Consider the following 24940-nt stretch of genomic DNA (forward strand, 5'->3'; position numbering starts at 1 on the left):
AATAAAAGAGACTGAACAACCTAATCAAAAACAAACTGCAGTCTTTTATAATTCCAAATGGAAATGACTACTATGTTCATATTTTTAATTTGTATGCAACAAAAAATTATTCTTTCCCATATACTATAACAGCTTATTAAAAGAAAAAAAAACATCAAACTATATGTAATTCAGGATTGTTTTTTGTTAGAAAATCCAATTTTTACTTTGTAGTAATTATTAAATCTTAATAAGATCAAGTTGGGAACTGCTTTCAGACTTTCTTGAATGTTCCTTTTCTAATTTCTCTGTATATTCTGACCTTTACAGTTTTACTTTTGTGTCCATTTCTCCTTGTAAGTCTATTATTCAATCATCCATTTTTTAGAATTTAAGACATTATGAAAAATAACACCAAATATTGTATCACAGGTGCCAGCTGTGTTTTTTGTAACTCTGAATGCAGTGTGATGTAAAATTATTTATAACAAATTCAAGCAAGGACTTGAACTTGAAATTAAATTTATAAGAGTGTGAGTGCCACAAAGTCTTACTGTGAATTGCAATACCAGTATACTGATAAACAAATAATGTGAAATGGCATGAATCTATTCAAAAGGCTTGAATCCCTTTTCCTAAACATCTTAATGAAGAATACCATACAGTACTAGCATTGTCTTCTTCCTATTAATTGTAGATACATTTGATACTTCTCTCCCATACACACACTGGCCTTGAGGAAGGTACAGTACTTTACCCCAGTATTGCTGGGAATCAGCATTGTTGGGAATAAACATATAAGGGAGGAGTGTCCTATGTGGGGGTGGAAGGCGTATTTTAAACCTACAGCAGTCAGAGTAATCTCTGGATTGATGAGGGTTGATCTTAAATATGGATTTTGTTTCTGTGAAATTTTGCTTAGTGATGACCAATCACTCATGGGAGAGAAATGAGCTACTGGTGCAACCAATGTTACCTACAGCAGTGCCGTTGCAATGCTTAGATACTGGTCGGCAGCCCTTTGAGGTTGCAATATTGCATTCAGGGCAGATGCTTTTACCAGAGGAACCACATGGGAGTCCATGACATACTTTTTAATCCTGCTTCTTTATGTTAGTCTTTTGGTTGGAAGTTAATCCTTTCTCATTTAATTGCAGCTATCAATGAGTTCCCTGAAGACCTGTTTACAAACAAAGAAAGAAAACAAGGAGCTGTGCTGCTGCATATATTTGCGGTAAGAGAGCTCTTTTTTATTTGCCTCTAAACTACTGGTGGATAAGCCAGACACTTTAAAACTCTGGCTAAGCCTGGGAAAACATAAATGTTTTTAGCATATAAAATATTACAAAAACCTGAATAATGTCACACAAATAATTAGAAAATAAGTAAAACGATAAGCACTATTTTCATATAAAAAATTAAAATGTAAGTATGCACTCTTCTTATCTCTACACTTGTCCATCATGCAATTAATGCCATTCTCAGACATTCTTGAATTCATTATAAATAAAACCTAAGTGAAAGAAAAAGAAAAAAATCATGTGCAATATGTGATACATGTGGTAGAACCTTGATTACTCTAGGATTGACATGTCCTGAAATTTCCACTTCAGTGCAGAATAAATTGAAGATGTTCAGGAATGCCAACTGTCTCTTGTGCCAATTACCAGCTTCCCTCCCAAAGCTTTCCCAATTCGAATATAGGCCCTTCTTAACCCTCTCTTCCCCAGTCCAAATACTTTTTGTGTATCATCTGAAGCATTTCCCTATAACATTACTGTACTAAGATGTGCATGTTTAACACTTTTAAGGCAGCTGTCTTCTCATTTTTTTCCTATTAATGCCCATCGTACAAAGTATTCAAAATTTGTTGACCACCAAACACATACTGTACAGATGGAGTGTCCCTTATCTCCTTTTTCTTTGCAAATGGAGTACTGGACATCATATACATTGATCCTTCCAATGATTCCATTGATCCTTCGGAAAGCCACTTAAGCCTAGTAAGGGTCGCGCCAACCCAGAGCTACATGGTGGTACTGACATTGGTACCAACTATGGTACCAGCTGGGACTATACCCTGGATGGGACACACCAACCAACATTGTCATGTCTTTAGAAAGTGGAAGGACCCAAGAGCTAACTGTGCTGCTGACGATATACATATTTTCATAAATATACATTGTTTGCTTCTGAAATTAGAGCAAAATATCTAGAAAAATCCAGTTATACACTTTCTAAAATTAGACATTAAACTCACAGGAGAAAATTCTTGTTTTTGAAAATTAACACATTACTCCCATTTTATCCTGCTTTCACCATAAAGCCTCATAAGGGTATATGAAAAGGAATCATTTTAGAGGTGATTGACACCACTAATACATCAAATACATCTTGTCCAGTTTTCACAAATCGCAAGACGGAGAATTTCAGTCAGAGATGAAAAAAGAACACTCATTTTTGTTTGGTTATTTTTTTATGTTCCTTAAGCACTGCTGTATTGTCAGCCTCTGCATGTTGTCTGTTTATATCATCTGGGGAGCTGGAACCTGTCCCAGCAAGCAATGATGTACCCTGGACAGGACGCCAGTCCATCCCAGGGCACACAAAGACACAGATAGGCACATATTCATACAAGGGCCAGTTTTCCCAGAAGCCAGTTAATGTACCAGTATATCTTTGGACTGTGCAAAGAAAACCAGAGCGCCTGGTAAAAACAGACACAGACACAGGGGAAACTCCATGCAGATAGCACCCCAGGTGTAGAATTGAACCCAGGTACCTAGCACTATGAGGTAGCAATGCTAACCACTGCAACACCATGTAGCCCATGTTTAGATTAGGGGCGTCATGGTGGCACAAGACCTTTAACTTTTACAAGGAGCACCATAACAATGCTGTAACTTCCTGCATTGTACTGAATTAATCACCCTGCTCCAGTATGGTACAGTAGTTAGATGCTGTTTCTTTTGCAGGATTGTTCCACTGCATTCTAAGTCATGCTTAAAAGAATCTGAATAATGAAATCAAATTCATAATATTTAGAACTGAGATCCTGTACCCCAGAAAATCCTATGAATTTTAAGTGTGACAGGTACTGTAAATATATTTTAAACATTTAACTAAAAAGGAAGATTAAAAATCACTTAGTTTGTGGTTTCTTCTTTTTCAATACATTATTTTAATACATCTCTGCACAAATAAACTGTCTGCTTCTGTGAAAATGAACCATATTAGACCACAGCTCCATATTTTAAATTCTTTAAGCATCTTGCTGGTCTCCACGTTGTTTTTTCACATAATGCCTAGAGCTCGCACATCCAATGTAATTCTTGGATGATATCAATTATTGATGTGTTGGTTGCTCTGAGTTATATTAGTGCATTATGAAATATTCCAGACATTTTTCATGTTGGTGGTGCACAAATTATACATGATCCATCTGTTTTTGGCAGTTGAAAAATAATTTATCTATATTACAATCAAAAAGATAAATATCAAAGTAATTCAATTTTGTGATCCCATTTATTAACGTTGGGTAAAATGTATTTATAACTACATACAGTGTGAGTGCTCAAAATCTACAGGTACATAATAAAATATGTATAATAAAGGCATTTCACTAACAGGAAACTCAGAAGATATAATTTAAAAAGTCTAGTCAATTCCTGATCATTAATGGAACATAAAAGCATTCTTTTCTGATTCTCATTTACTTCTTGTCCTTCACACAGACACTTACACCAAAGGCGTCTGCAAAAACAATGCCTAAGAAAGAAGTTCATGGGTTTCTGGGTGTCTTTTAATTTTGTGTAGGAGTGATATGTGGAAATACAATGTATTTTTGTCTCCTGGTTAAATGTTGAGATTTACAAAAAAGACAACTTTTATAAATTACAATATAAAGTAGCAAATAATTAGTTTGTTCAAGGAAGCAGGGTCACCCAGAAAAGCTTGTCCAAAAATGCCAACCCTAAACAAAAAACGTGAGTTTGTTTGCTGTTGCAGCACATTAAACTGGAAGAATTACGGATTTCTGTGCTTCACTAATGCTGCAGTCGCATCTTGAACAGCTTGCCTTGTTGCACACCAGTACCTGTAACACAACTTACTTTCAATGAAACCAGTTACATAAAAACGGAAACTGCTGACACTTTTGCCAGGCAAACTGTGATATTTCCCATACTGGTTTTCTGCAGGTCTGCCCACAGTAAATATCCCTTTAATGTTCTTGTTCTGTGGTGTCACTCATTTGCTATACAAGTTTGCAGATATATTTTTTTGTAATGTCTGATTTCAGTTACCCTGGCTAGCACGAATCATGGTCTGATTTACACTCTTTTTAATCTAGTTCCAGATTAGGGGTTATTTGGGTTTGTAAGACTAATGGGGTGTTCAGTAATGTACTATACCACAAAATCAACCTAGTTTCAGCTGCTCTTAAAGAAGCTCTCCCACATACAGTATATTCAGAACCCAATTGTACAACCGGAAGAATTACTTTGGTGAATGTTACTGTAATATTACCAAGTCATTGCAATTATTCTGGTGCAAACGCTCTTACAGGCAAAGTGTTCAGAATACCATTTTTGAGCTATTTTTTCATATCTGTGCTCTGTTTCTGCTCCAAAGAATTGGGCTTAAGCACTTTTTAATGTTGTGTTTGTATTTGCACTGTGGCCAGAATAGGGCTTCTAGTAATCTAAATACACTACATTATCACACATTCCATTACCTTATATATCTTTATTTGTTTGCAGCTGTCTATAAGGCATACTTTAGGATTTTGTTGGTCTTTTAATCTGTTCCTCACATTTACCTGTATAAAGACTTTGAGAAACCTAATCATCCTCGTGGTTGCCTCCTCAAACTGAACTGATTTTAAATAAACAGTAGTATACATTTATGTCGTCTGCACATAACTCTTTGTTTTTGTTTAATTTGCCACCTATCATCCTTGTTTTGGGCAAATCTTTAAAAAATATCTGCTTTCAGAAACTTGATCTAGTATTGTCTAATACAGTACTGTATTGATTCAGTAAAGATTCTCTAAGTTAAACAATACCATTCTTCCATTTTTTACCGCTTTATCCAATACAGGATCACAGATGAGCTGGAACCCATCCACAAGGCACAAGGGTGCCAGTCCATCACAGGGCATACACACACACACACTCACAACAAGCCACTTTTCCCTGAAACTGATTAACCCTCCAGTATTTAACCAGTAATTAGCTCTTTGACTGTGGGATAAAAACGGAGCACCTGGAGGAAACTCACGTGAACATGGGGAGAACATACAAACTACTAAGATAGCATCCCAGGAATTGAACCCAGGGCCCCAGCACTGCAAAGCTGGTGTTTCTTGTCCAATGAATAGAGGGCTGAAAAAAAAAATTCGTGTTTACAAAATATCATAAATACATACTAAATGCAACAAAATACAATCATTCTTAATATCATTCATTTACTGTTTTTTCCTTCACCTGAAGTTGCTCGTTGAAACTGCTTCTCTCCAAATTAAATCTTTGTTCTTCTGTAAATAGTATCCAGATCCACCTGGGTATTCAGTTCAGATGAAGCAGATTATACATCGTCTTCTCCTGCCTCTGGCTGTCCTGAACTGCACAATTGGGAGTGCTTTGCAAAAGTATTCATACCCTGGCACATTTTTCACACTTCATTGTTTTAAATCTTGCAGTCATGACGCTTTGATGTAGCCATGTTTGTTTTATTCAAAACCTACTCCACACACTCAAAGCAAAGAACAAAAAGTAAATACAGTAGGTAACTCATTTGAAAGAAAAATGGAAAACTCGCAGTTTCCCATGTGTTGAAACCCTTTCTGTGGCAGACCTAAATTAATTTGCTTTCACAAAATTACCGTAACAAGCCACACAATTAGTTGAGTGGCCTCTGTGTACAATAATAGTGGTTCTCATGATTTCCGAATAAAAACACCTGTATCTGTGAAGTTCCTTGGTCAGGTAGTGAATGTTAAACAAAGCTTTAGCTTTGAAAATTAAGGAACTTTTAAAGCAAGTCAAGGATCAAGTCATTAAAAGTAAAGATCAGGAGAAGGGTAAAAAATATTGAAGTCTCTGAATATCCCTGTGAGCATATGTGCCCACCGCCACCCGTTTCGTCCTGCAACACCTGGGGTGCGAACCCAGGTCTCCGGCATAACGCTTAAGTGGAACCACCTGCATGAGCTAAAGGAGACCTCCCTCAGTCCAGGCAGCTGAGGTCCCTGCTACGCGCAGGGAGGGCGATGATGTCACCGTATCAGAACTAGCTCCGCTACACACAGTCTGGTCAATCATCAAGAAAAGGAAGGCGTATAATAAAATCCTTGTCTCTCCGCAAAGCTGGTGTGTGTGTGGAAGAATGAAAACCAATTTCATAACCTGCAAAATGTGGCAAAAGGTGGAACTTTTGTTAGAAGTGATGGAAAAATGGATTGAGAGACATACTGTACAGCAAATACTACAGGAAAATCTGTTTCAATCTGCTAAAAGCCTAAAGCAAAGGCAAAAGTGCACCTTTCAGCAGAACAATGATCTAAAGTACAAGGTCAGACTACATGGGAGTGGCTTAAGAATAAGAAAATGGGTGGCCCAGTCAAGGTTCTGACTTGAATCTGTGAAAAGACTTGAAGATTTCAAGCTTATGTTCTCGAGTGCTTGATCTGCCTAGAACAATGGGCAACGTTGGTAAAGACCTACCAAAAAACATTTGAAGCTGTAATTGCTGCCAAAGGTGTTTCCACTAAAATTGAGATCATGGGCGCGTTTTCTTTACTGACATTATCCATTATTTATCTTTCTCTAAGACTTCTTCAGGTTGAGCATTCAATTAATAAAATATTAATAAAGAAATTTGTATGCATCAATTTTTTTATTTTGCAACATGGGATGAAATAGGAAGACTATATTTTTGCAACACACACTTAGTGGGACATTGGGGAAATCGTGAAAGTCTTTCCTCTTTTCAGTACTGTTTCTTACAAATAATTACATGTTTCTGTATAACTTCCACCACAGAGCACCGTATTTAGATAACCATATAAATTACATTGGCTTTTTGTTAAATAATGCTTAGACTTTGTTTCTCTTGTTTCTTTTTTTCAGACCCTGTACATGTTCCTCGGTCTGGCTATTATCTGTGATGATTTTTTTGTTCCCTCTCTGGAAAAAATATGTGAGGTAAGAGGTGCATACAATTATTTCACTTGGGCATGTGTTCTATGTATGACCTGATTTGTAAAGGTCAGAAGTCTAACTTGTGAAATCATCTTAAAAATGAATGCATGTAGTTTTCTACACTGGCAACAAGTGATATTGCTTTTGCAATATTTATTATTTCAGCTTGGCGTTTTGAAGGATTTACACTTGTGGTTATAAATACAGAAATATCAGATTGTCGAAATAATAGGTCCTTACTGTTCAGAGAGGTCAATAGAATGTCCAGTGTCACTTCTGCTCTGACCTGCATTGTGAGTGAATTAAGACAGTCTATGAGACTGTTCTGGTCTAAAGACATATTCTTGAGAACTTTAGTATCATATTCTACATATGTTGCACAATAAATTGCAGAACATGTGGAAACATACATGTTTAAATAATGTTTTAATGGACTCATAATTTGGCTTTTAAATATAAACATGTACAGTATAATCTAATCAAATGCTTTTGGAGTTTATAAGAGGCTTTCAGGAGAAAGGTATGAATACAGACCTTTGAACTATTATTTCCCGGTAGTGTTGTCAGTTTGCCAGTGTTACTTCTACCTCTTCCTTTTAAATCTGTGTTAAACTCACATTTAAAATTAACCACTATTGTCCAAGTTCTGCTTCAGCACTGCTTATCCATCGGCTTCCTTATGTCAACAACAGACTATTAAATTCTGAATCTACCGTCTCGTGAAAATGCATTTAAAACTGAGAACTGCAATTTTTTACACAAAGAGTTGGAAGACTATGAAACAGGCTACCCATGATGTTGAAACCAATTCCCTGGCTTCTATCATGAAACAGATGAGATCCTTGTATCAATAACTGAATTCCCTTTCTCAACTGTAACTTTCTTCCTTTACTTTGCTGCTGTTCAGCTGTACACCGTTCAATTCTATATGTAGCCGCTCACTTTTTGAAGTCAATCAGGCACCTACAGCATGATTACGAACCTTTTTTTCATTATACTTGTTTTCTCGTTCACAAATGCTATAATTCTAGATAAAAATTAGCACCCTTTTAATATTTTTGTTGCTGCCGTGGGTACCTAAATTATAGGCTGTGGCTCATTAAAATGATCTTCATATAAAAGACAGAATCAGAATTTGTGTCTAGGCTTCAGTACTCACAGGGTTGTAGTATGCATGTTACCCAGAGTGCTTGTGTGCTAAAGACATTTATGTCTTTTCATAACTTTTAATTTTAAGGTCTTATTTGTAGAGGTTTACAATTGGGGTCTAATTTTGACTTCAGCATTATACCAAATATTTTAATTTCAGTCCCTACAGTGTTTGTCAGTATCCTTGTTTAATTAGCAATGTTGCAAACCCACTCTTTGCTGTATTACTGTACAAACTCCAATGCAGCATAAATCATTACTTGTCTCATCCTTGATACCTATCTGCATTCAGATTTCAAGCAAAGTAGGGCCTGGTCAGTACTGGGATAGGAGACTTCCAAAAAAAGTTCAGACAAAATGGTGATATGTTTCTCATGATCATGTTCTCCTGCCATTTTTTCACCTAACCAATTGTTGAAAGACCAGAAGAGATTCTCTGTTATGTACCAAACCGCAAAGGAAAGGAATTGACCGGCTGACCGGCTTTGTGAGTTGAGAATGTTGGGTTTTGATGCTGCTTAGTTACCCAGCATTGATCAGAATGAAAATTTTAGTTACACCTTTGGAAGAACTTTCTAGGTTTTTGTTTGCTTTTCTTGTCTTATCCCACACTGTAAGTAAAGAATACTGCATTACCTGTCAGTTTCCTCTTACATGTCTTTTGTCTGAAACCCACCTATTTAAAAGATCCTGCTATCACAAGGCTTTTTCCTGGCTGTGAAGAATGGAGAGTAAATTGCAGTCTTGGGAGCAGCACACTCTAGTGGCTGAAGTTGACAGTGTAAAGCAGAAACAGATAAAAAAATGGATGCAGGTGTTCAGATGGATGATATAGCCCATGCATAAGAGTAGTGGTTAACCCTGGTGTCCTGGATAAATTCCACTGGGTTTATGCAAGGGTGAACTGACCTCACCCTTAATTCAAAAGGTCAAGTAACTTCTTAACTGTCCATGTGATCTGCTTTGTAGTGGGGTTGCTGGCAGATAATGACTATACTGTATGTCAGTGGTGGATTAAGTGTGATATAATTCGGATCCTTTTGGTTGAAACTGTAAATAAATGAAAGCAAATATTATTTTGCTCTGTTCAGCCCCAACAGCATTTTTCTTTCTTTTGTGTAAAAAAGATTTTCAGTAGAACCTTTCTTTTTCTGGAAGAAAACAAGTGCGCCTCTTTGTTGATCCCCTCAAGGGTTTACTTTTTAGGGTAACTAAGGGAATGCATACACTCATCCCATCTGCCTGCATCCAAGTGTTGCAATATGTTTTAGATCAGCATGTCACCAGATACTGTAGGCCTTAAAGCATTGCTTTTTCAAGCAGAAGTCATATGATTAAATGATTAAATAGGATATAGTACATGATGCTATTTTTTATCCCTTACATATGCAATAAGTATGGGTCTTGTGTGCCTTATCCTAACTGAACAGCTGTGGTGCATTTTTGTATCCTCTCTATTTGTCTTTACTACAGTTTTATTGCTTCATCCACTGCCTTATTTGACATCTCTTCTTTGCATTAACTGTCTTTGCATTTAAAATGGGGAATTAATTTGTTAATGAATTCAAAATAATCCGTGAACAATGTCGGGATGACCATCATTTGTAACAGAAATGTGAAGAACGTAAATCTGCCCTGTCCTCAGCCATCCATCCATTTTACTTTATCCAATACAGGTTGCAAGGAAGTCAGACCCTATCCCATCAAGCAACTGGCACAAGACGGGATGCACCCTGGAGGGATGCCAGCCTATTGCAGGGCACATTATAGCACAAACATGCACATACTCACACCAGGGACAATTTTCCCAGAAGCTGTTTAACCTACCAGTATGTTTTATGGACTATGGGAGAAAACCAGAGCACCTGGAGGAAACCCACGCCAACACATGGAGACCATACAAATTCCAAACTGATACCACCACAGATAACACCACAGGTCTGGAATTGAACCCAAGCCCCGGCTCTGTGAGGCGTGCAATGTCATCATTGCATTTTCTAAGATAATAGTACATTTTATGGGTTCTTTAAGATTAAAAAATTCTCTGTTGACTGCCTTGGAATTGTTTTTATTCTCTTGTGATATAAAACCGTTGCCCCATTTTTCTTCATCTCCCTAGATTTAAGAACATAAGAAAGGTTAGAAATAAGAGGAGGTAATTTGGCCCATCAGGCCCATTTGATCATTAGCAGTTAATTGATCCAACAGTTTTATCCAGCCTTTTCTTAAAAGTAGCAAGGGTGTCGGCTTCAGCTACATGTTTGAGTAGCTTACTCCATACATCTACAACCCTTTGCGTAAAGAAGTGCCTCTTATTCTCAGCTTCCACGTAGCCTCCATTTGTGTCCTCTGTTTTAGTCTAACCATAAATCCTCTACTAGTTTCTCTCCGTAGTGACTGCTACAGCATCACACCTATCTTCTACCATATAAAGCCTTTTGAGCTGGTTAATAGAATGTCTGATTTGCCCCAGTTCCATTTTTCTTCCTTACAAATTATCATGGCCGCCTTTGTTTCTTCTGCTGCTTTTTGTCATACTGTGTGTATCAATCTCAGCCTGTCACAAATAGCACAGTTATAACAGATTCCCACAGTTTCAGGTGTGGATGTTTCGGGAGCCCTCCTTTCCCATTTTGGTGTATCAAATCCCTAAGGAGTTGCTACTTGCAAATATTTTTGGGAATGCGGCTTGCAATTTTCTGCATTCAATTCTGCATTCTTGCCCCCCATCTACCATTTGTAGTTCGATTCTTAGCTGCAGCCTCTCACTGCTTTATGCTTTTATTGGTCATGCAGCCCCTCTTAAGAAATATTCAGACAGGAATAATGCATGGCTGGCTGAACCCAGTATTTCTAATGCTCACCTGTATTTTGATGTTGAAGGTCTGACAAAGTACCATTGGTAGGGTGCAGATCATTACTAAGGTGAGAGGTACCTATGTGATTCCTTTTCTGTGCTATTTCAGTTCTTTTTTAAAATTTAGTAGCATAACCCAATCAGAAACAAATCCATACTCAGATCATATTGCAGTTGGTCATATTTATTACATTGTTAATTTTAGTGAATGAACTACAGAGCAGTTTTACTTTCTGACTGGATTTCAATCTGCAATCAAATTTGATTAGAGTTCCTCACTTTCAGGGTCACCCAAATAGCATTACTGACTGGCACAAGTGCCACGCTTATTGTTCCAAATTTAGTTAAGTAAACCTGCTGCTTAAATATTCAATCTAATGTCTAGTTTCTGCCCCTGCCTACCTAGGGTTCAGACTAGAGGTATCCATTCTTCACTCCAACCTAATTCCAATCCTGATCCTATAAATAAATTATTATACCCAGTGTATATTCTGAAACCTCTTTATGTTACTTCATTTTTCCACAGTTGGCAATGTGCTGTATAATCACCTTGATTTTTAGTAGCTAGTTTTAGATAATAGGATTGTAATGAAATACATGTGCAACAATTTAAGAACGGTAGCTGTACACATAGTACCCTTGACACATCCCAAAACACTTAAGATGGATAATTAATGTTTTGCATACAGAGAATAAATGTTCACTAAAACAATTTGAGCAGTTTCCTGTACATCTTCTGCTTGCCTATGAAAAAGTTGTATTGTTAATATCTCTCCAAGGTGGAGAAGTTGCTACTGATAGTAAAAATAGTATCTTGCTCAGCACTTCCATTTAAGTCCTCAAGCAGTCAAGGCTCATTTATTTTCAGACACAGTACAGTGAAATAGGCAGGCAGGCTATAGTTATACAACCAGTGGTAGTTCTTATTCCACCTTTGACCTCAGGATCAAGGATGCTGAAAAAAGGAGGCAAGATAGGATGCTGCATGTCATGACAGATTTATAATTTTTAATCCTGTTTTCTTTTATTATACTTGGTACAGTCAAAACCAGAAATATTTGTGGGGGACATAGGGCCAAAATGGCTTTCATATATTCATTTCAAGGCAAAATAAATAGAATTCTTTTGTGAGAAAAGGGAAACAATTAATTATTCCCTAAATATGCATCCCAAGCTTTGAAAACAGTCTTTCAGTTCCTTTCCATGTCCACATGTAACTGTCAACTCTTCACAAGGCTGTGGATGCCTGTGTAATAGAGGGGTGGTGACTAATCCCTGAACAGATCCATGGCCACTTGGCTCTCTTTGTTGTCACTGAAGTTTTGAGCTCTAAAAGATTGTCTTGAAAGGAAGACATTTTGCCTGAAAGATGAGAGAACCTTGTCTGACTAATTTCAATCCTGCTCTTGGTTGTCTCAGACAATTGAGTGCCAACACTTACAGTAGCAAGCCCAGTCATTGTCGGGTATTGACATTCATCCGTTTATTTTTTATAGACTTGCATAGTTTTTTTTTGTAGTCTCTTGTCAAAAAATGCTTTAAGTCTCTGTCAGGAATTGTCAGGAGACCTTTCTAACCATTACAACAACTTCCTGGAGTCCTTGATTTACATTGTAATGAGAATAGAATATTAATATCCCCTGGGAGGAGAGAATACATGTCGTAATCTACCTTTTACTTTGTCCTAATAACAATAGGGAAAGAATTGAGTCATCTAGGGTTGATGTTGATATCTTGATGAGCTTTGGTGCAGGCTTTTGAAACTGGTTTTGACTCAAACTATACAGTAGTTTGTCTTCAGGTTTAGACTCCTGATTGGCTCAATCAGATAATCAGATCAATCGGATCTCGTGGACTGCAGATTGATCCTTTTTGTCCAGTTATTATCAGTAGTTTGAACCCAGGTCTTGTCAATAACTGACCATATCTGGGTCAGTCAGGGTGCTTTTTCCAAACAGCAGTAGGAAACTAGTAGAGTGCTTCTAAGGTTCAGAGGGTGCTAGTCAGCTGCAAATCCTGTGGTCTGCTTTATGATTGCAGACATCAGTGAAGGAACTGCTGTTCCTCCAATCAGTGCGCACCCACCTGCAGTTCTCTGTGCAGATGACCTCAGCTCTGTCTTGTTTTGTATTCTTGGTAATAGATCTGGCTATATGTATACAGTAGATATACTGGACATTACCACAAGCTTTTCTGAAATCTGACACTTTTTGTGTCATTTTATGAGGTTATAACCTCTGGCTCAGACTTATTAACGTGATGCCTGATCTTTCCATCAATACACTTTGGTCTTGCCTGCTGTTAAAAAAATTTGACTGTTTTTCACAAAGTTTAGTTGGCTTGGAAATAAATTCTGAAATAGTAGGACAATTAGTGCCTTTCTTCAGTGATTAAATACTGCAGCTGTTGTTTGTATACAGTAGGTAAATTCTATACGTGGGTGAAATGTTTTCTGGTGCAGTATATAACCTTTGTGTTAAAAATAATACTATACTTTATATACACATACTATATTAACATTTATAAATAAACTGTTATTTACTTTTATTTCTCATTAAATATAACTTGCAAACATGATGGTGGCTTTTTATTCTGCATATTTTCTGTAGACTTCAGAGGAGGAATGTAGTCTTTAATCAGCACCTAATTTGCAAGTTCAGTACCATGGAATTTCCATAATTAATTGAAATTGCCTCTGGGTACATTTTCTTGTACATTTTGTAACTCCTCAAAAGATCTACTTTTTAGGATTAGTTTCAAAGTTTAATTGTAACATCTAAGCTACCCATTTCTGTCTCTCTGATCAATTTATTTTGCTGATGCTTGTATCCAAAGCAGCTTACATTTGCCCCCATTTATACAGGTGGGCAATATGAGTAAATTACCACACTCTGGGTTTCAACAGTAGTGCTCCACTTTGGATTGACACCCACAACACCCTAGTCCTCTATCCAGAGTATTAACCCCTCATCCACACTGCTTCTTGCTTTAAATAAGAAGGGGTCTTGACTAATTTTTCATATTCTCCTGGAGCCTCTCTGTAGCCTTTTACCAAGATTATATCCACTCTGGTTCAGACCTTCTGCTTTGATCGAGTGCATACTATAACTTGAGCAAATTTATAACTTGAGCAAATCCCAAAACAAACACTAAACAGCTTGTGATACCTGTAGCCAAACAGCAGTTTGCCCAGTCTGCAGTAAACTGCTAGTGATTACTAGATGGTACTTTTCAATGATCCTTCTCAGAGGTTTTAAAATGAATAGTGTATGTTTATAAATCTCTTACAGGCATTTCCTCAAGCTACTGTATAATTGCTTAACCTATGGTAGCATCTTAAATCATACGAATTTACACCGTGGCTTAAACAGCTATTCAGTCTTTCTGCTGTTTCTTGCTCTCTTGATAGTTTCTTCAATGTAGAAACATTGCTGTCTTTCCTCTGGGTTCTGTCATCTCTGCCACTTGGCAGGTTTCTATGGAAACTTTGCTAGAGGCTAAGGTGCAGCACAATCTATTATACCACACAATATAAAGTTCACATCACGGAACGCATTTCCACATTCACACTTGGACAACAAATAAATAACTTGCAGTGCACCAGTGTTTGAAGCTTATTTGCACTGATTTAAACAAATGTTATTGATTTGGGCTTGTACGTATTAAAACTTCCTCAGAATGCAAGTTGAGCGGTGGTAAACCTGGGCTGTGTATTTACAAACAAAGGTGAACAACGGGCAGAGCCAGTTGTGGGGTTTTGATAAGCTCCAGAGCTCACTCCCTTTCATGATGGCATGAAAGGTATCAATAATGCCACCGTGCTGTTCATGCATGAAAACTGCATGTTGGCCAGAATGAGTTCTACCCTGTGAGGTACAGGAGTCTAAGCTGTAAATCTAAATAATACACAATTGACTGTTCTGAACTAACTACTACAAAAATCAAAGCTAAAATAACTGTAGACCCTAAATTTACAAAAAAGAAAGTCCTGGGGATTTTGTCAACAGCCAGTATCTCCTTATTTTTGTCTTTTTTCTTTGCAGAAACTTCATCTGAATGAAGATGTAGCTGGGGCTACTTTCATGGCAGCCGGGAGTTCTGCCCCCGAGCTCTTTGCTTCAGTAATAGGTAAAGACAGATACAGTAAATAATTGGTTTACTATTCATCCTGCCTACTCCTGATTGTATATTTGACAAACGTATTTTATATAATCTCATCTCATCTTTCATTGTGTATTTGACATTTTACACACTTGAACTTTGTAAAATTGAACTTCTTAGGCTCCATCTTTCATTAGGAATTAGAGCTTTTTAACCTTTCGTAACGTTCCAGGGACTATTGGTATCACTATATTAAAGAGATTATGCTTGTACATTTCTGTTAGTATTTTTAGCGATGCTGCTACATCTCCATCTGCAAAAGAAAGGCAGATTCTTTGATATTCTTATTTTCAGGGCATGTACAGTATGTGAGGAAACATGCATATTCTGTCGTTGTACACTTTTCTCATCTGATCATTCCAATTGATTATATTATTTTAATAAAATAATTGTTTATTACATAATAAGACTACATTATTTTAAATGGAAATTCATACCCATTTTTAAAATAGTTTAAGTTCAAATAAATTAAAATAACTTAGAAAGCTTCTGAGTACACACAGTAGACATTCTTTCCAAGAGCTTTATTCTGAGTTTGATTTTTCTTTGAGTATTTGACAGTTCTGAGGTTGTAAAACAGTTTACAAGGCTTTCTCAAACTGGGTACCACCTTGGTTTTTGGATTTCTTTTGACCATTTGCCACATGTTTGATCAAAATTTTCTTTCTGCTCTATATATTTGGTGCCTTTTAAGAGTTCTCTCTGCCATTTCACTTAGCTGGACAGCAGAACTGCCTGAACACAACATTTGTTTTCTTTCTTCCTTGCTCAAACTTTGTGTGTTGGTGCGCTACTTTATGCATGTCTGCAGACGAAGCACTTCTCCTGCAGGTGCAAAGATGCATATTGTAAGTTAAAGTCATCTGTGTCTAACAAGATTGAGAAACTATTCCTGCTGTTGTAGGCTAATATTTAGAGGCCTTTTGCTGATATTCTGGTGTATAAAACCCATGGCAGTATCTGCTGTCAATTTTACCACGCACACCATAAAATATAGTTTATATTGTTTTGACACTTCTGTGACAATCAAGGTTTTCTATCTGAATAAATTGTCAAATCACTTTCAAAAGGTGCTTATCTAGTTCAGGGTCACAATGCCCTGGAGTCCTGGGAAGTACTGGGCCCAAGGTGGGATACACTCTGGATGGGATGCCAGTTCATTGTAGGGCACACATCTGAATAAAATAATCTGTTTAATTGTATTTTTGTGTTTTAATCTGTTAGAATGTAGCACATTAATATTTAATGAGTTGGACTGTTATTTAAAAAGCTAAATTATATTATATTAATAAAAGTCAATTCTGTACTCCTCACATTCTGATAGATTAGAGGGGTGTAATTTAAAAGGTACAAGTGGGGATTTGCATTAGTGGGTGGCAAAGAAATGAGTAAAGGTTAATTCCATGCTGAAAAATAGAAAGAAGAACCTGCATTTCAGATTTTGATCCTTCTTCAGGGTTGACTGACTCACATCTGAAGAAGGTTAAACAGCATTTCTTCTTTCTGCTTTTTAGCATGGAATTAACTTTTATTGTCTTTGTGAAATTTAAAAGCTGATCGTTACATCATTGGTTTCAATCTAAATGATAACACTTTGTATTTTCCTAATTTTTGGGTGGTCTTTAAAAACAAACTTTTGAAAAAAGTTGTGCAATTCTGGAATCAATGTACTGTACATTTGTAAAAGGTTGACTGTGTAAACTATGAACTATAGTTTTATGAATTTTTGGAGACACCAAGCAATAACTTTGTTTCTGTGAGAAATACTCTGGCAAATGTTTCACTTCATATTGAGAATACCTAAAACAAAAACCTTAAAAGCCAGAAATATATGCATATTTGCCCTCAGAAAAGATTACAGATTTTTTACTTTTACTTCTCATTGAAATATTCAGTGATATAATTTAGTAGGTAATCATTTTTGCTGTGTACTATAGCCATAGGGGGTGTCCAATCCTGGTCCTGGAGGGCTGCAGGATTTCAGGACCTCTTTAAAGCAGCAGCACATTAAGCTGTAATTGGGCCAGTTAATTAAATTACTTTCTTACCCAAGTACACCAACAGTGTTTGAGTTACATTATGGGGTAAAAAAATCAAAATAACATGGAGCACAAAGAAAAAAATGTGGAAAAGGGAGAAAACACCTGACTAAACAGACAAGGCTTTAGTCCCGAAAACTTCAGTCTTTAACAACTGTAAAAGCATTTGCATTTCTCAGATTAGCAGAGAGTGAGATCCAGAGTTGTCCAGAGCAAGGCGGCTGAACACGAGCACCCAGAGATGCTTTTACCTATAAGGAGGTACAAATAAATAGTGTGTCTCAGCAGAGTGTAAAGCCCTGCTTGGTACATAGGAAATAGTAAGAGATGCTAAGTATTGCATGGATTTGGTGCATAGGGCTTTAAAAGTTAAAAGTGCAATTTTAAGATGAACGATCTGGCTAATGGGGAGCCTATGAAGACATTTCAGAATTGGGGTGATATGGTCACAGAGCCTTGAACGCATGAGAACTCAGGTAGCTGAATTTTAGACCATCTGAAATTTGTTTAGGGAGCAGGTAGGGAGACCACTGTAAAGGCTCTTGCAGTAATCCAGCTGACATGATGTCAAGGAAAGACTGCAGGCAATGTTTCTGAGAGACAAATTCAAAGAGAAAAAGAGACTTTACAAATGGATTTTATTTGTGCATCAAAACAGATCTCAGTATCAAAATAAGTCCCCCAGATGTCTCTTACTGTACATCTGTTCAGAGCTTGTCTTTCCAACATGCTTTACGTACAGGAGTGGATTCATTTAATTCACCGCTGAATCACCCACTTGGGTGACACTCGGAAGTCCTACTGTGGAAAAATTAAAAATTACTTTAACAAATTGCTTGGATTAAGGATGAAATGTAGGTAGGCCCGTTCTGCAAACTCAATGTAGACTTTAGGCAGGACACCAGGTTTTATAAGCTGTAGGGGTATTAACAAGATTGAATTCTCCTACAGACAATACCATAGGATTTTTAAAGATCAAGTAGGCAGGAACTTGGCTAATTTGTAGGATATAAAGTGTCCCCTGTCACCATAGTGGTGAGTTGGTTTAAAAATGTTATTCCCGAGAGAAGAGTGCCATCTACTGGTCGACCAACACCATTACAGTAGCAATCTGGTTTTACTTGAAGTCTGTCATCTTGGCACCAACTAGACCCAGGCTTGCTTAGCATCTGATATCTGATGAGAGCAGGCTTCGTTATTCTAGTTTGACCAAACAATAGAAAATAGGCATTGGGACCTTTTCAGTTTTTCATAGAAAATTGTTTTGTTTGAAGGAGATATGAAGATCTTTGTTATTACTGATGTTTAGTTTATGTAATAGAAACTAGAAATCATGACCTGGTATTTGAAGCACATGAAGTCAGTTGATCTTATTTTTTTTAAACAGACATCAAAATATACTGAATGTTTGAAAGCATCACTGCTTATGTGACTCGCAAAACCTCAGAGGTAACTTTATATCACCTTTAACATGTAGATGTTTTTGAGGTACTGGATTTTAAGTAAAAAAAACACATTCAAAAACTGTTTTTAGATCTCAGTGTCAAATCATTTGGTATACTGTACAGCTTGCCAAATATTTTAGAAAGCGGCCCACATGCAGTCCTAAGTGACTTTAAAACATCAGCTATTAATGTTACTTACAGTGCATAAGTCAACCTCCCATGAAGAACAACACAAAAATCTGAAATACTTAAAATAGGCACATTAAGAGCTGGAAACAACATAAAGAATTTGGAAACTGTTAAATTACAGGTGTATCAAATAGAGACTCCACAGCAATGCTTTCTCAGCATGTTTACATTTCTTTGCAATTTGTCCATGAAAGCCCTGTCCAAACATGGTGCAGAACTGCCATAGAGGCCTTACCTAACAAGTAGTCTTTTTCATCTTTGTTAGTCCTTGGTTTCTCAAAAAACGTTTTTGTGCGTTTTTATGCTACAAACAGCTGTTCAGATACAAGTATTCCTTTTCATATAAGCTAACAGCTCTGCCTAGAATTCATATCACAAAACTGTTCAAATGGATAAAGGTACTCATTAAAAGACTTCTTATTAATTATATATGTGTGTGGTTATATTAATCAGTTAATTTGGGACTGTGAAATCACTTTCAATGAGGATAGTATGTGAAATCACTTTTGATGGGGATAATGTGATTCAGGGAAAATACAGCAAGCTATTTTTTAAAATCATTGACTTCATTGCATTATATTCAGACCGTCTTAGAAGTACTTAAAAAACTACTGCTCAGCATTAAGAATTTTAGCAGAAATTAATATTTTATGATCTGTATGTATACATTTGTATGAGTTTGTGCAATCTACGCCAACACATACTGAATATTATCATGTACATTCTCTACTGCAATATATTATTCTTGCATACGTACACAAAATCTTTTCTCTCCAGTGAGCAATGATTTAAATGAACAAAGGTGCTCTTCATACTTACTGAAGGGAACAGTGTTTTCTGCAGGCAGTGCTGAATAATTAATGTCTGCTAATATTTTGAAAATGTCAGTCTTCATTGCATATCATAAGTCCTGCCAGTTGTGGGCTGGATAAGGTAATTCATTTTGTCTCCGATTCTCCAGGTGTCTTCATCACCCATGGGGATGTGGGCGTTGGAACTATTGTTGGCTCAGCAGTATTCAACATCTTGTGCATAATTGGTGTCTGTGGAATCTTTGCAGGGCAGGTATGTAACTTTTCTTTTTGCTCGCTTTTCATTTTTATTTTTGCCCTCCAGAGTGATGCTATTATGGTTGCCTTTTCAGGAAGCTTTATTCTCTTAGCAGCATATACTATAGCGCGTTTCTTGAAAATATTTACCATTTACATTTAACTCCTTCCTGTACACTGTCACTTCCAGAAGATAAGCATCCTGCCACAACTGATAAAATATAATGGTGACATACTGACAAGATATTGTGCGTGGTTGCCCCATGACACTCAAGAAAAGCATGCTTGTAAGACCTCAGCTAAAACAAGAAAGAGAAATCTTATTGAACTTGTATCTCTGATAGTGGCATTGCAGTTAAAGTACCACCAAGTCCTTGTTCTCATGTACCGAGAGGCAATAAAGACTCAAATGGGTTTTGCAACCTGTGTACTTTGTTGGATTATTAACCTATCTCAGAATAAGTACTGTATATAGTTTAGCTTATACAGTACGTAGCATATTAGTATAGCATATTAGGAAGTGGAAATGGAGGAAACTGTACTTGTTTCAATGAGCTTCTTGTCAAAGGTTAAAGAAGGTAAAAAATTAAAACAAATGAGGGGCTACTCAGTTTAGATGAGCTTCTGTACTTGTGTTGTCAGAATGGTTTTTAGTGCAGGCAAAGAGTACCTACTGTACAAAGGAAAAAGTGTCAAGAAGACTCCAGTACAAGAGTTTGTTGTTAGTTTTGCACTGCTAGTTATGAGAAAAAGTTACACATGGGACCACAAATTATGCCTTTTATTTCATGGAAAAAAATCTTTAACGTTATTTGTCCATAGCAAAACAAAAGCTGTTTTTTTTTTCTTTTTTCTGTAATCACAGCTTGAGAAAAAGACAGATGAACGGCAAGGACAGTGCTTGAAGTGTTCTATTATTATGAAACAACTCTGTTTTTAAAATGCATGAAAATTGATAATACTGTATACTGCAGTATGTCAATAAAACTGATTATATTTTTTCAAACCTCCTTGCATGAGAATATAGATGTAAATTTGGGCCTGTGATTAAAAAATTATCTAGAAACTACAGATGATTTGGAGAAGCTCAGTGTTATCTTAAGTGGGTTTAATAACAATCAAAAAACGCTTAAGGCAGCCTTGTTCTTTCTCTCTGCTTATGCTCTACGGCTTCGTAGATTTCATTCTCATTACTAAACAAACACAAGAACTCATCGATAAATCCTATAATATTATCCACTCAGAAGATGAATAACCAGAAGAGACACAAAACAGGACAAATGGCACAGAGCACAAGCAAGAGTCTTTGGCATTATAAGAGTGAAGCGATTTAACTAGCAATGAGCTGCAGGATACACACCAGGAAGAGTGGAACATCCATCACTGTATAAAGGAAATAATACAATTAGGGCCCAAATGCTAAAAGAAGTGACCAAACTTCTTTTTTTTGGTCCTTTTAAAATCTTCAGCAATTTGCAAAAAAACTGATGAATTAGTACGGACAGTTTTTGGTTCTTAAGAAGTTGAATATTCTTAGTACCAGCCTTTAACCTTGTTTCTGCATTTCACACCTACACTCATTCAGATAGGAGGACCATATGCAATTTAAAATATGCAGAACATGGTGTCACTTTTATTGTGGGAGTGTTTGATACAATGTCATTCACAGTCAATACCTACTGTAAGTATGAGTTCTGTAGACATAGGAAAGTAATGAGACAAAAGGTTTATCTATTCAAGCAGTCAGTGGGAAGTAAAACATTTCTAAGCTCAGTTGAGGATTTCAGGTTCTTCTGTTTACTAAAAGTAGGAATTGATTTTGATAATATTCTGTGGCTCACCAGGAATGGGGTGTCATAACAGGGATCCTTTTTTATAGTTGGGTCTAAGCAAACAAATGCATTCACAGTGATAAAGAAGTAAGTTCTCTTTTATTTATTGCTACTAACTGCAAAGCAAAACACAAAACAAAATTCTTACTATACTCCCTAAAATGTCCTCTTTTGACATTTTGTTTGTTAGGCAGTTAAGTTAAAAAAATGCTCACCAAAACCCTCATTCTCCAAATGTTTCATGGGCTCATCATTCAGTTGTTTCTCCCTGTGTTGCACCACATAACAGAGGCTATGGTCTCTTCCTTAAGAACAGAGGCTTAGGGCCAACTTGAAGCCTCTTCTGTCTGTTTTTTTATGTCGCCCAACCAGTTGTCTTCTACCAGTTGGTCAGATAACTGAGTATTGCTCTGTCGTGTATATGTTTCAGACAAAATCTCAATTTTGACTCCACCTACAACCCTTTTTATTATTTAAACTTGAACTACCCCTGTCACAGTGATTGTATTCTCTGTTGAAACCAGTTGAAATATTATTCTCAAAGAAGTTTGCCCATTGTAAAATAAGATGCCATTATATTATGGTTTGTTTCACAAGATAACCCCCCTACTGAAAATTCATTCTTCCTCCTAATTCAGGGCATTATTCACCATTACAGTGCACTTGTGCAGTAGGAGTTTTGTTTTTCACTAAGAAGTTGTAAAGGTAACTCAAAAATTGTTCTGAAGTTCAAAGTTCAAAGTCCATCAAATGCTGAATAGAGTGAGATAAATTACGATTGTTCAGCAAGAACATAGGAAAATATTAATTATCTCAGTTAATCTCTACAAACTGGCTTGATCAGTTATTCCATATCTTAAAAATTCCCTGTTTAATAGTACAGAAACTGTTTTTGACAAGTTTCCATGTATAGTTTCAAATTCTGCTTCTTAAACTAATTTTAACATAATGGCTGAGGTCAGCTCTCTTTCCTTTTTTTCAAGCTTAGAAGCACCTGTTAATTCTTATATACAGGTGTATGCAAACGTTGGTCAAATTACATCTTTCACAGAATCTCTAAGTGAAAAGAAGTTAACATAACCACTGTTAACACAAACACTGCAGGGTACAAAATGTTTTACTGTTTCAATTTTATTTTTTCAATTTGTTGAATTCAACAAATAAATAGTAATTGTGTACTAAAATGTTCAGGAATATGTCATGTTTAACTTTGCACCCTTCAAAATTGTAAACTTGCAGTGTTAACTTCTTTTCACTTAGAGATTCAATGAAATGTGTAATTTGACCAGGGTTACCCAAACATTTGCATGCTACTGGACACACCCTAACTAGAATAACAATTTATTTTCTTTATATCAAAGACTCATGTACTTCAAGGGTATAATGATAAACATTAGACAGGCTCCTCCAATCTGCTCAACTATCATGTCTGCAAGCTCCATTGCATCTGACAGGAGGGTCAGTTGAGGAATGTGAGAACTGTGACTGACTCATCTCAATTCTACCCTTGTTTGTCACCACTTGAGGAGTCTCATTGGCTAATGACATAACTCGGGTGCAAATTCATGGCCTGTTCTCAGAGCGAGCCATTACTCATTGAGTGTCCTTGATTATATTTTCTCAAAGATACTTTAGTGATTACCTTTTTAAAGATTTTTTTATGGGAACTAGTAAGATTGAATGCCTTGTAGTTCTGGAGCATGTGAAGGTATTGGCTGTGTATCTATGAAAAAAAACTTTCAGTTGTATTCATGATAGATTTAAAAAAGTGCTTGCATACCAACTTCTAAACTGGAATTGAAGGGCCTGTTTTTGGTGTTCTAGAAGTGAAACATACCAACCTTGTAATCTTTAAGTAAGCTGTATTCATCACATGCAATTTTGTCCCTGTAAACGCCTCTGCAGAATTTCAAAATAAACTTTCCATATACAAGTAACAAGCTGTAAGTTAGGTCTAAATCCATAACTTGGGTGAAATATAATGTATGCTGTATACTAATAATGTCCTTGCAACTAGACTAGTTTTTAATGCATAAACTAAATACTCCAGTTCTATGTCAGTGGCTGTAGTAAAAGAAAATTACACGTTCTGTTATGTGATCAATTTGTTAAACCTGCACGGTACTAGCAAATAACCAGACCAGAAAATGCCTTTATTAGATGCATTTTCCGAGCAAGTTCTGCAGCAACAATAAAAATCACCAGCACAGGGCAATGCCAACATTTTGTCATAAGGCAAGGGACCTGACACCTCTTGCCATCCATCCTATCCATACAGGAATACAAGGCACACATGGATGGCACAGAGAAATAACACAGACACTACAAACAGCATTAACAAAAATGGGCTGAATTTTCAGTCTTTTACAACACTTGTCAGTAACACAGAGTGGTCAAAATCAACCACCATCACATCCTCGCACACTCTACCCAGCTAACCACAGGCAGTGCCCGTATTGGGCTACAATGTGCACTGTTTACTTCCAACAAGATTTTCCATGTTTCTGTAAAGCACAGTTTGTGATAATAAGAAGCTGTATGTATACATCAACAGCAACCTGCCTCAGGGGTCCATATCTCCACACAAACCGCGAGAAATCATTTCTGTGCCACAAATTTGAAAGCTTCATGTTTATACACTGTCTTACTCATGACTGCCAGCAAGCCTTGTTAGACTGCTGTAGCTGAGATTGAGCAACCTGTCACGGTTCATTGGTCACATGTAGTGTGTGAAGGCTAATGCTGGCTTTCTGAGATAGCCATGTTAAAAGTGGGTGAAGATAAGATCACTTTATTGGCCATATACAATTTCTTGTATTAGGAATTTGTTTTTTTTCCACATACCCCAACTTGCTCTCCATGAGACACTCAGACACACAGACAGAGATAGAAGCTTGGGGTCAGAGCGCAGGATCAGCCATTTATATGGCGCGCCTGGAGCAGTTGGGGTTAAGGGCCTTGCTCAGGGGCTAAACGGAGTAGGATTCCTTTGCTGGCCATGGGATACGAACCGGCAACCTTCCAGCTACAGGTGCAGA

At 36.8% G+C, this 24940-nt stretch overlaps 1 protein-coding gene across 1 annotated transcript in view; it reads left to right on the forward strand.

Moving 5' to 3' along the window:
- The window catches only part of slc24a4b (solute carrier family 24 member 4b), a 145110-nt gene that overhangs the window by 92771 nt on the left and 27399 nt on the right, over positions 1 to 24940 (forward strand). The window contains exons 3-6 of the mRNA XM_088926033.1: positions 1137 to 1213; positions 7110 to 7184; positions 15231 to 15315; positions 19983 to 20086. Of these exons, the coding sequence (XP_088782159.1) occupies positions 1137 to 1213; positions 7110 to 7184; positions 15231 to 15315; positions 19983 to 20086 (341 nt within the window). The remainder of the gene's footprint in view (positions 1 to 1136; positions 1214 to 7109; positions 7185 to 15230; positions 15316 to 19982; positions 20087 to 24940) is intronic.

Source organism: Atractosteus spatula, chromosome 9, assembly GCF_055471065.1.
Source record: "Atractosteus spatula isolate fAtrSpa1 chromosome 9, fAtrSpa1.hap1, whole genome shotgun sequence".
Lineage (NCBI taxonomy): Eukaryota > Metazoa > Chordata > Actinopteri > Semionotiformes > Lepisosteidae > Atractosteus > Atractosteus spatula.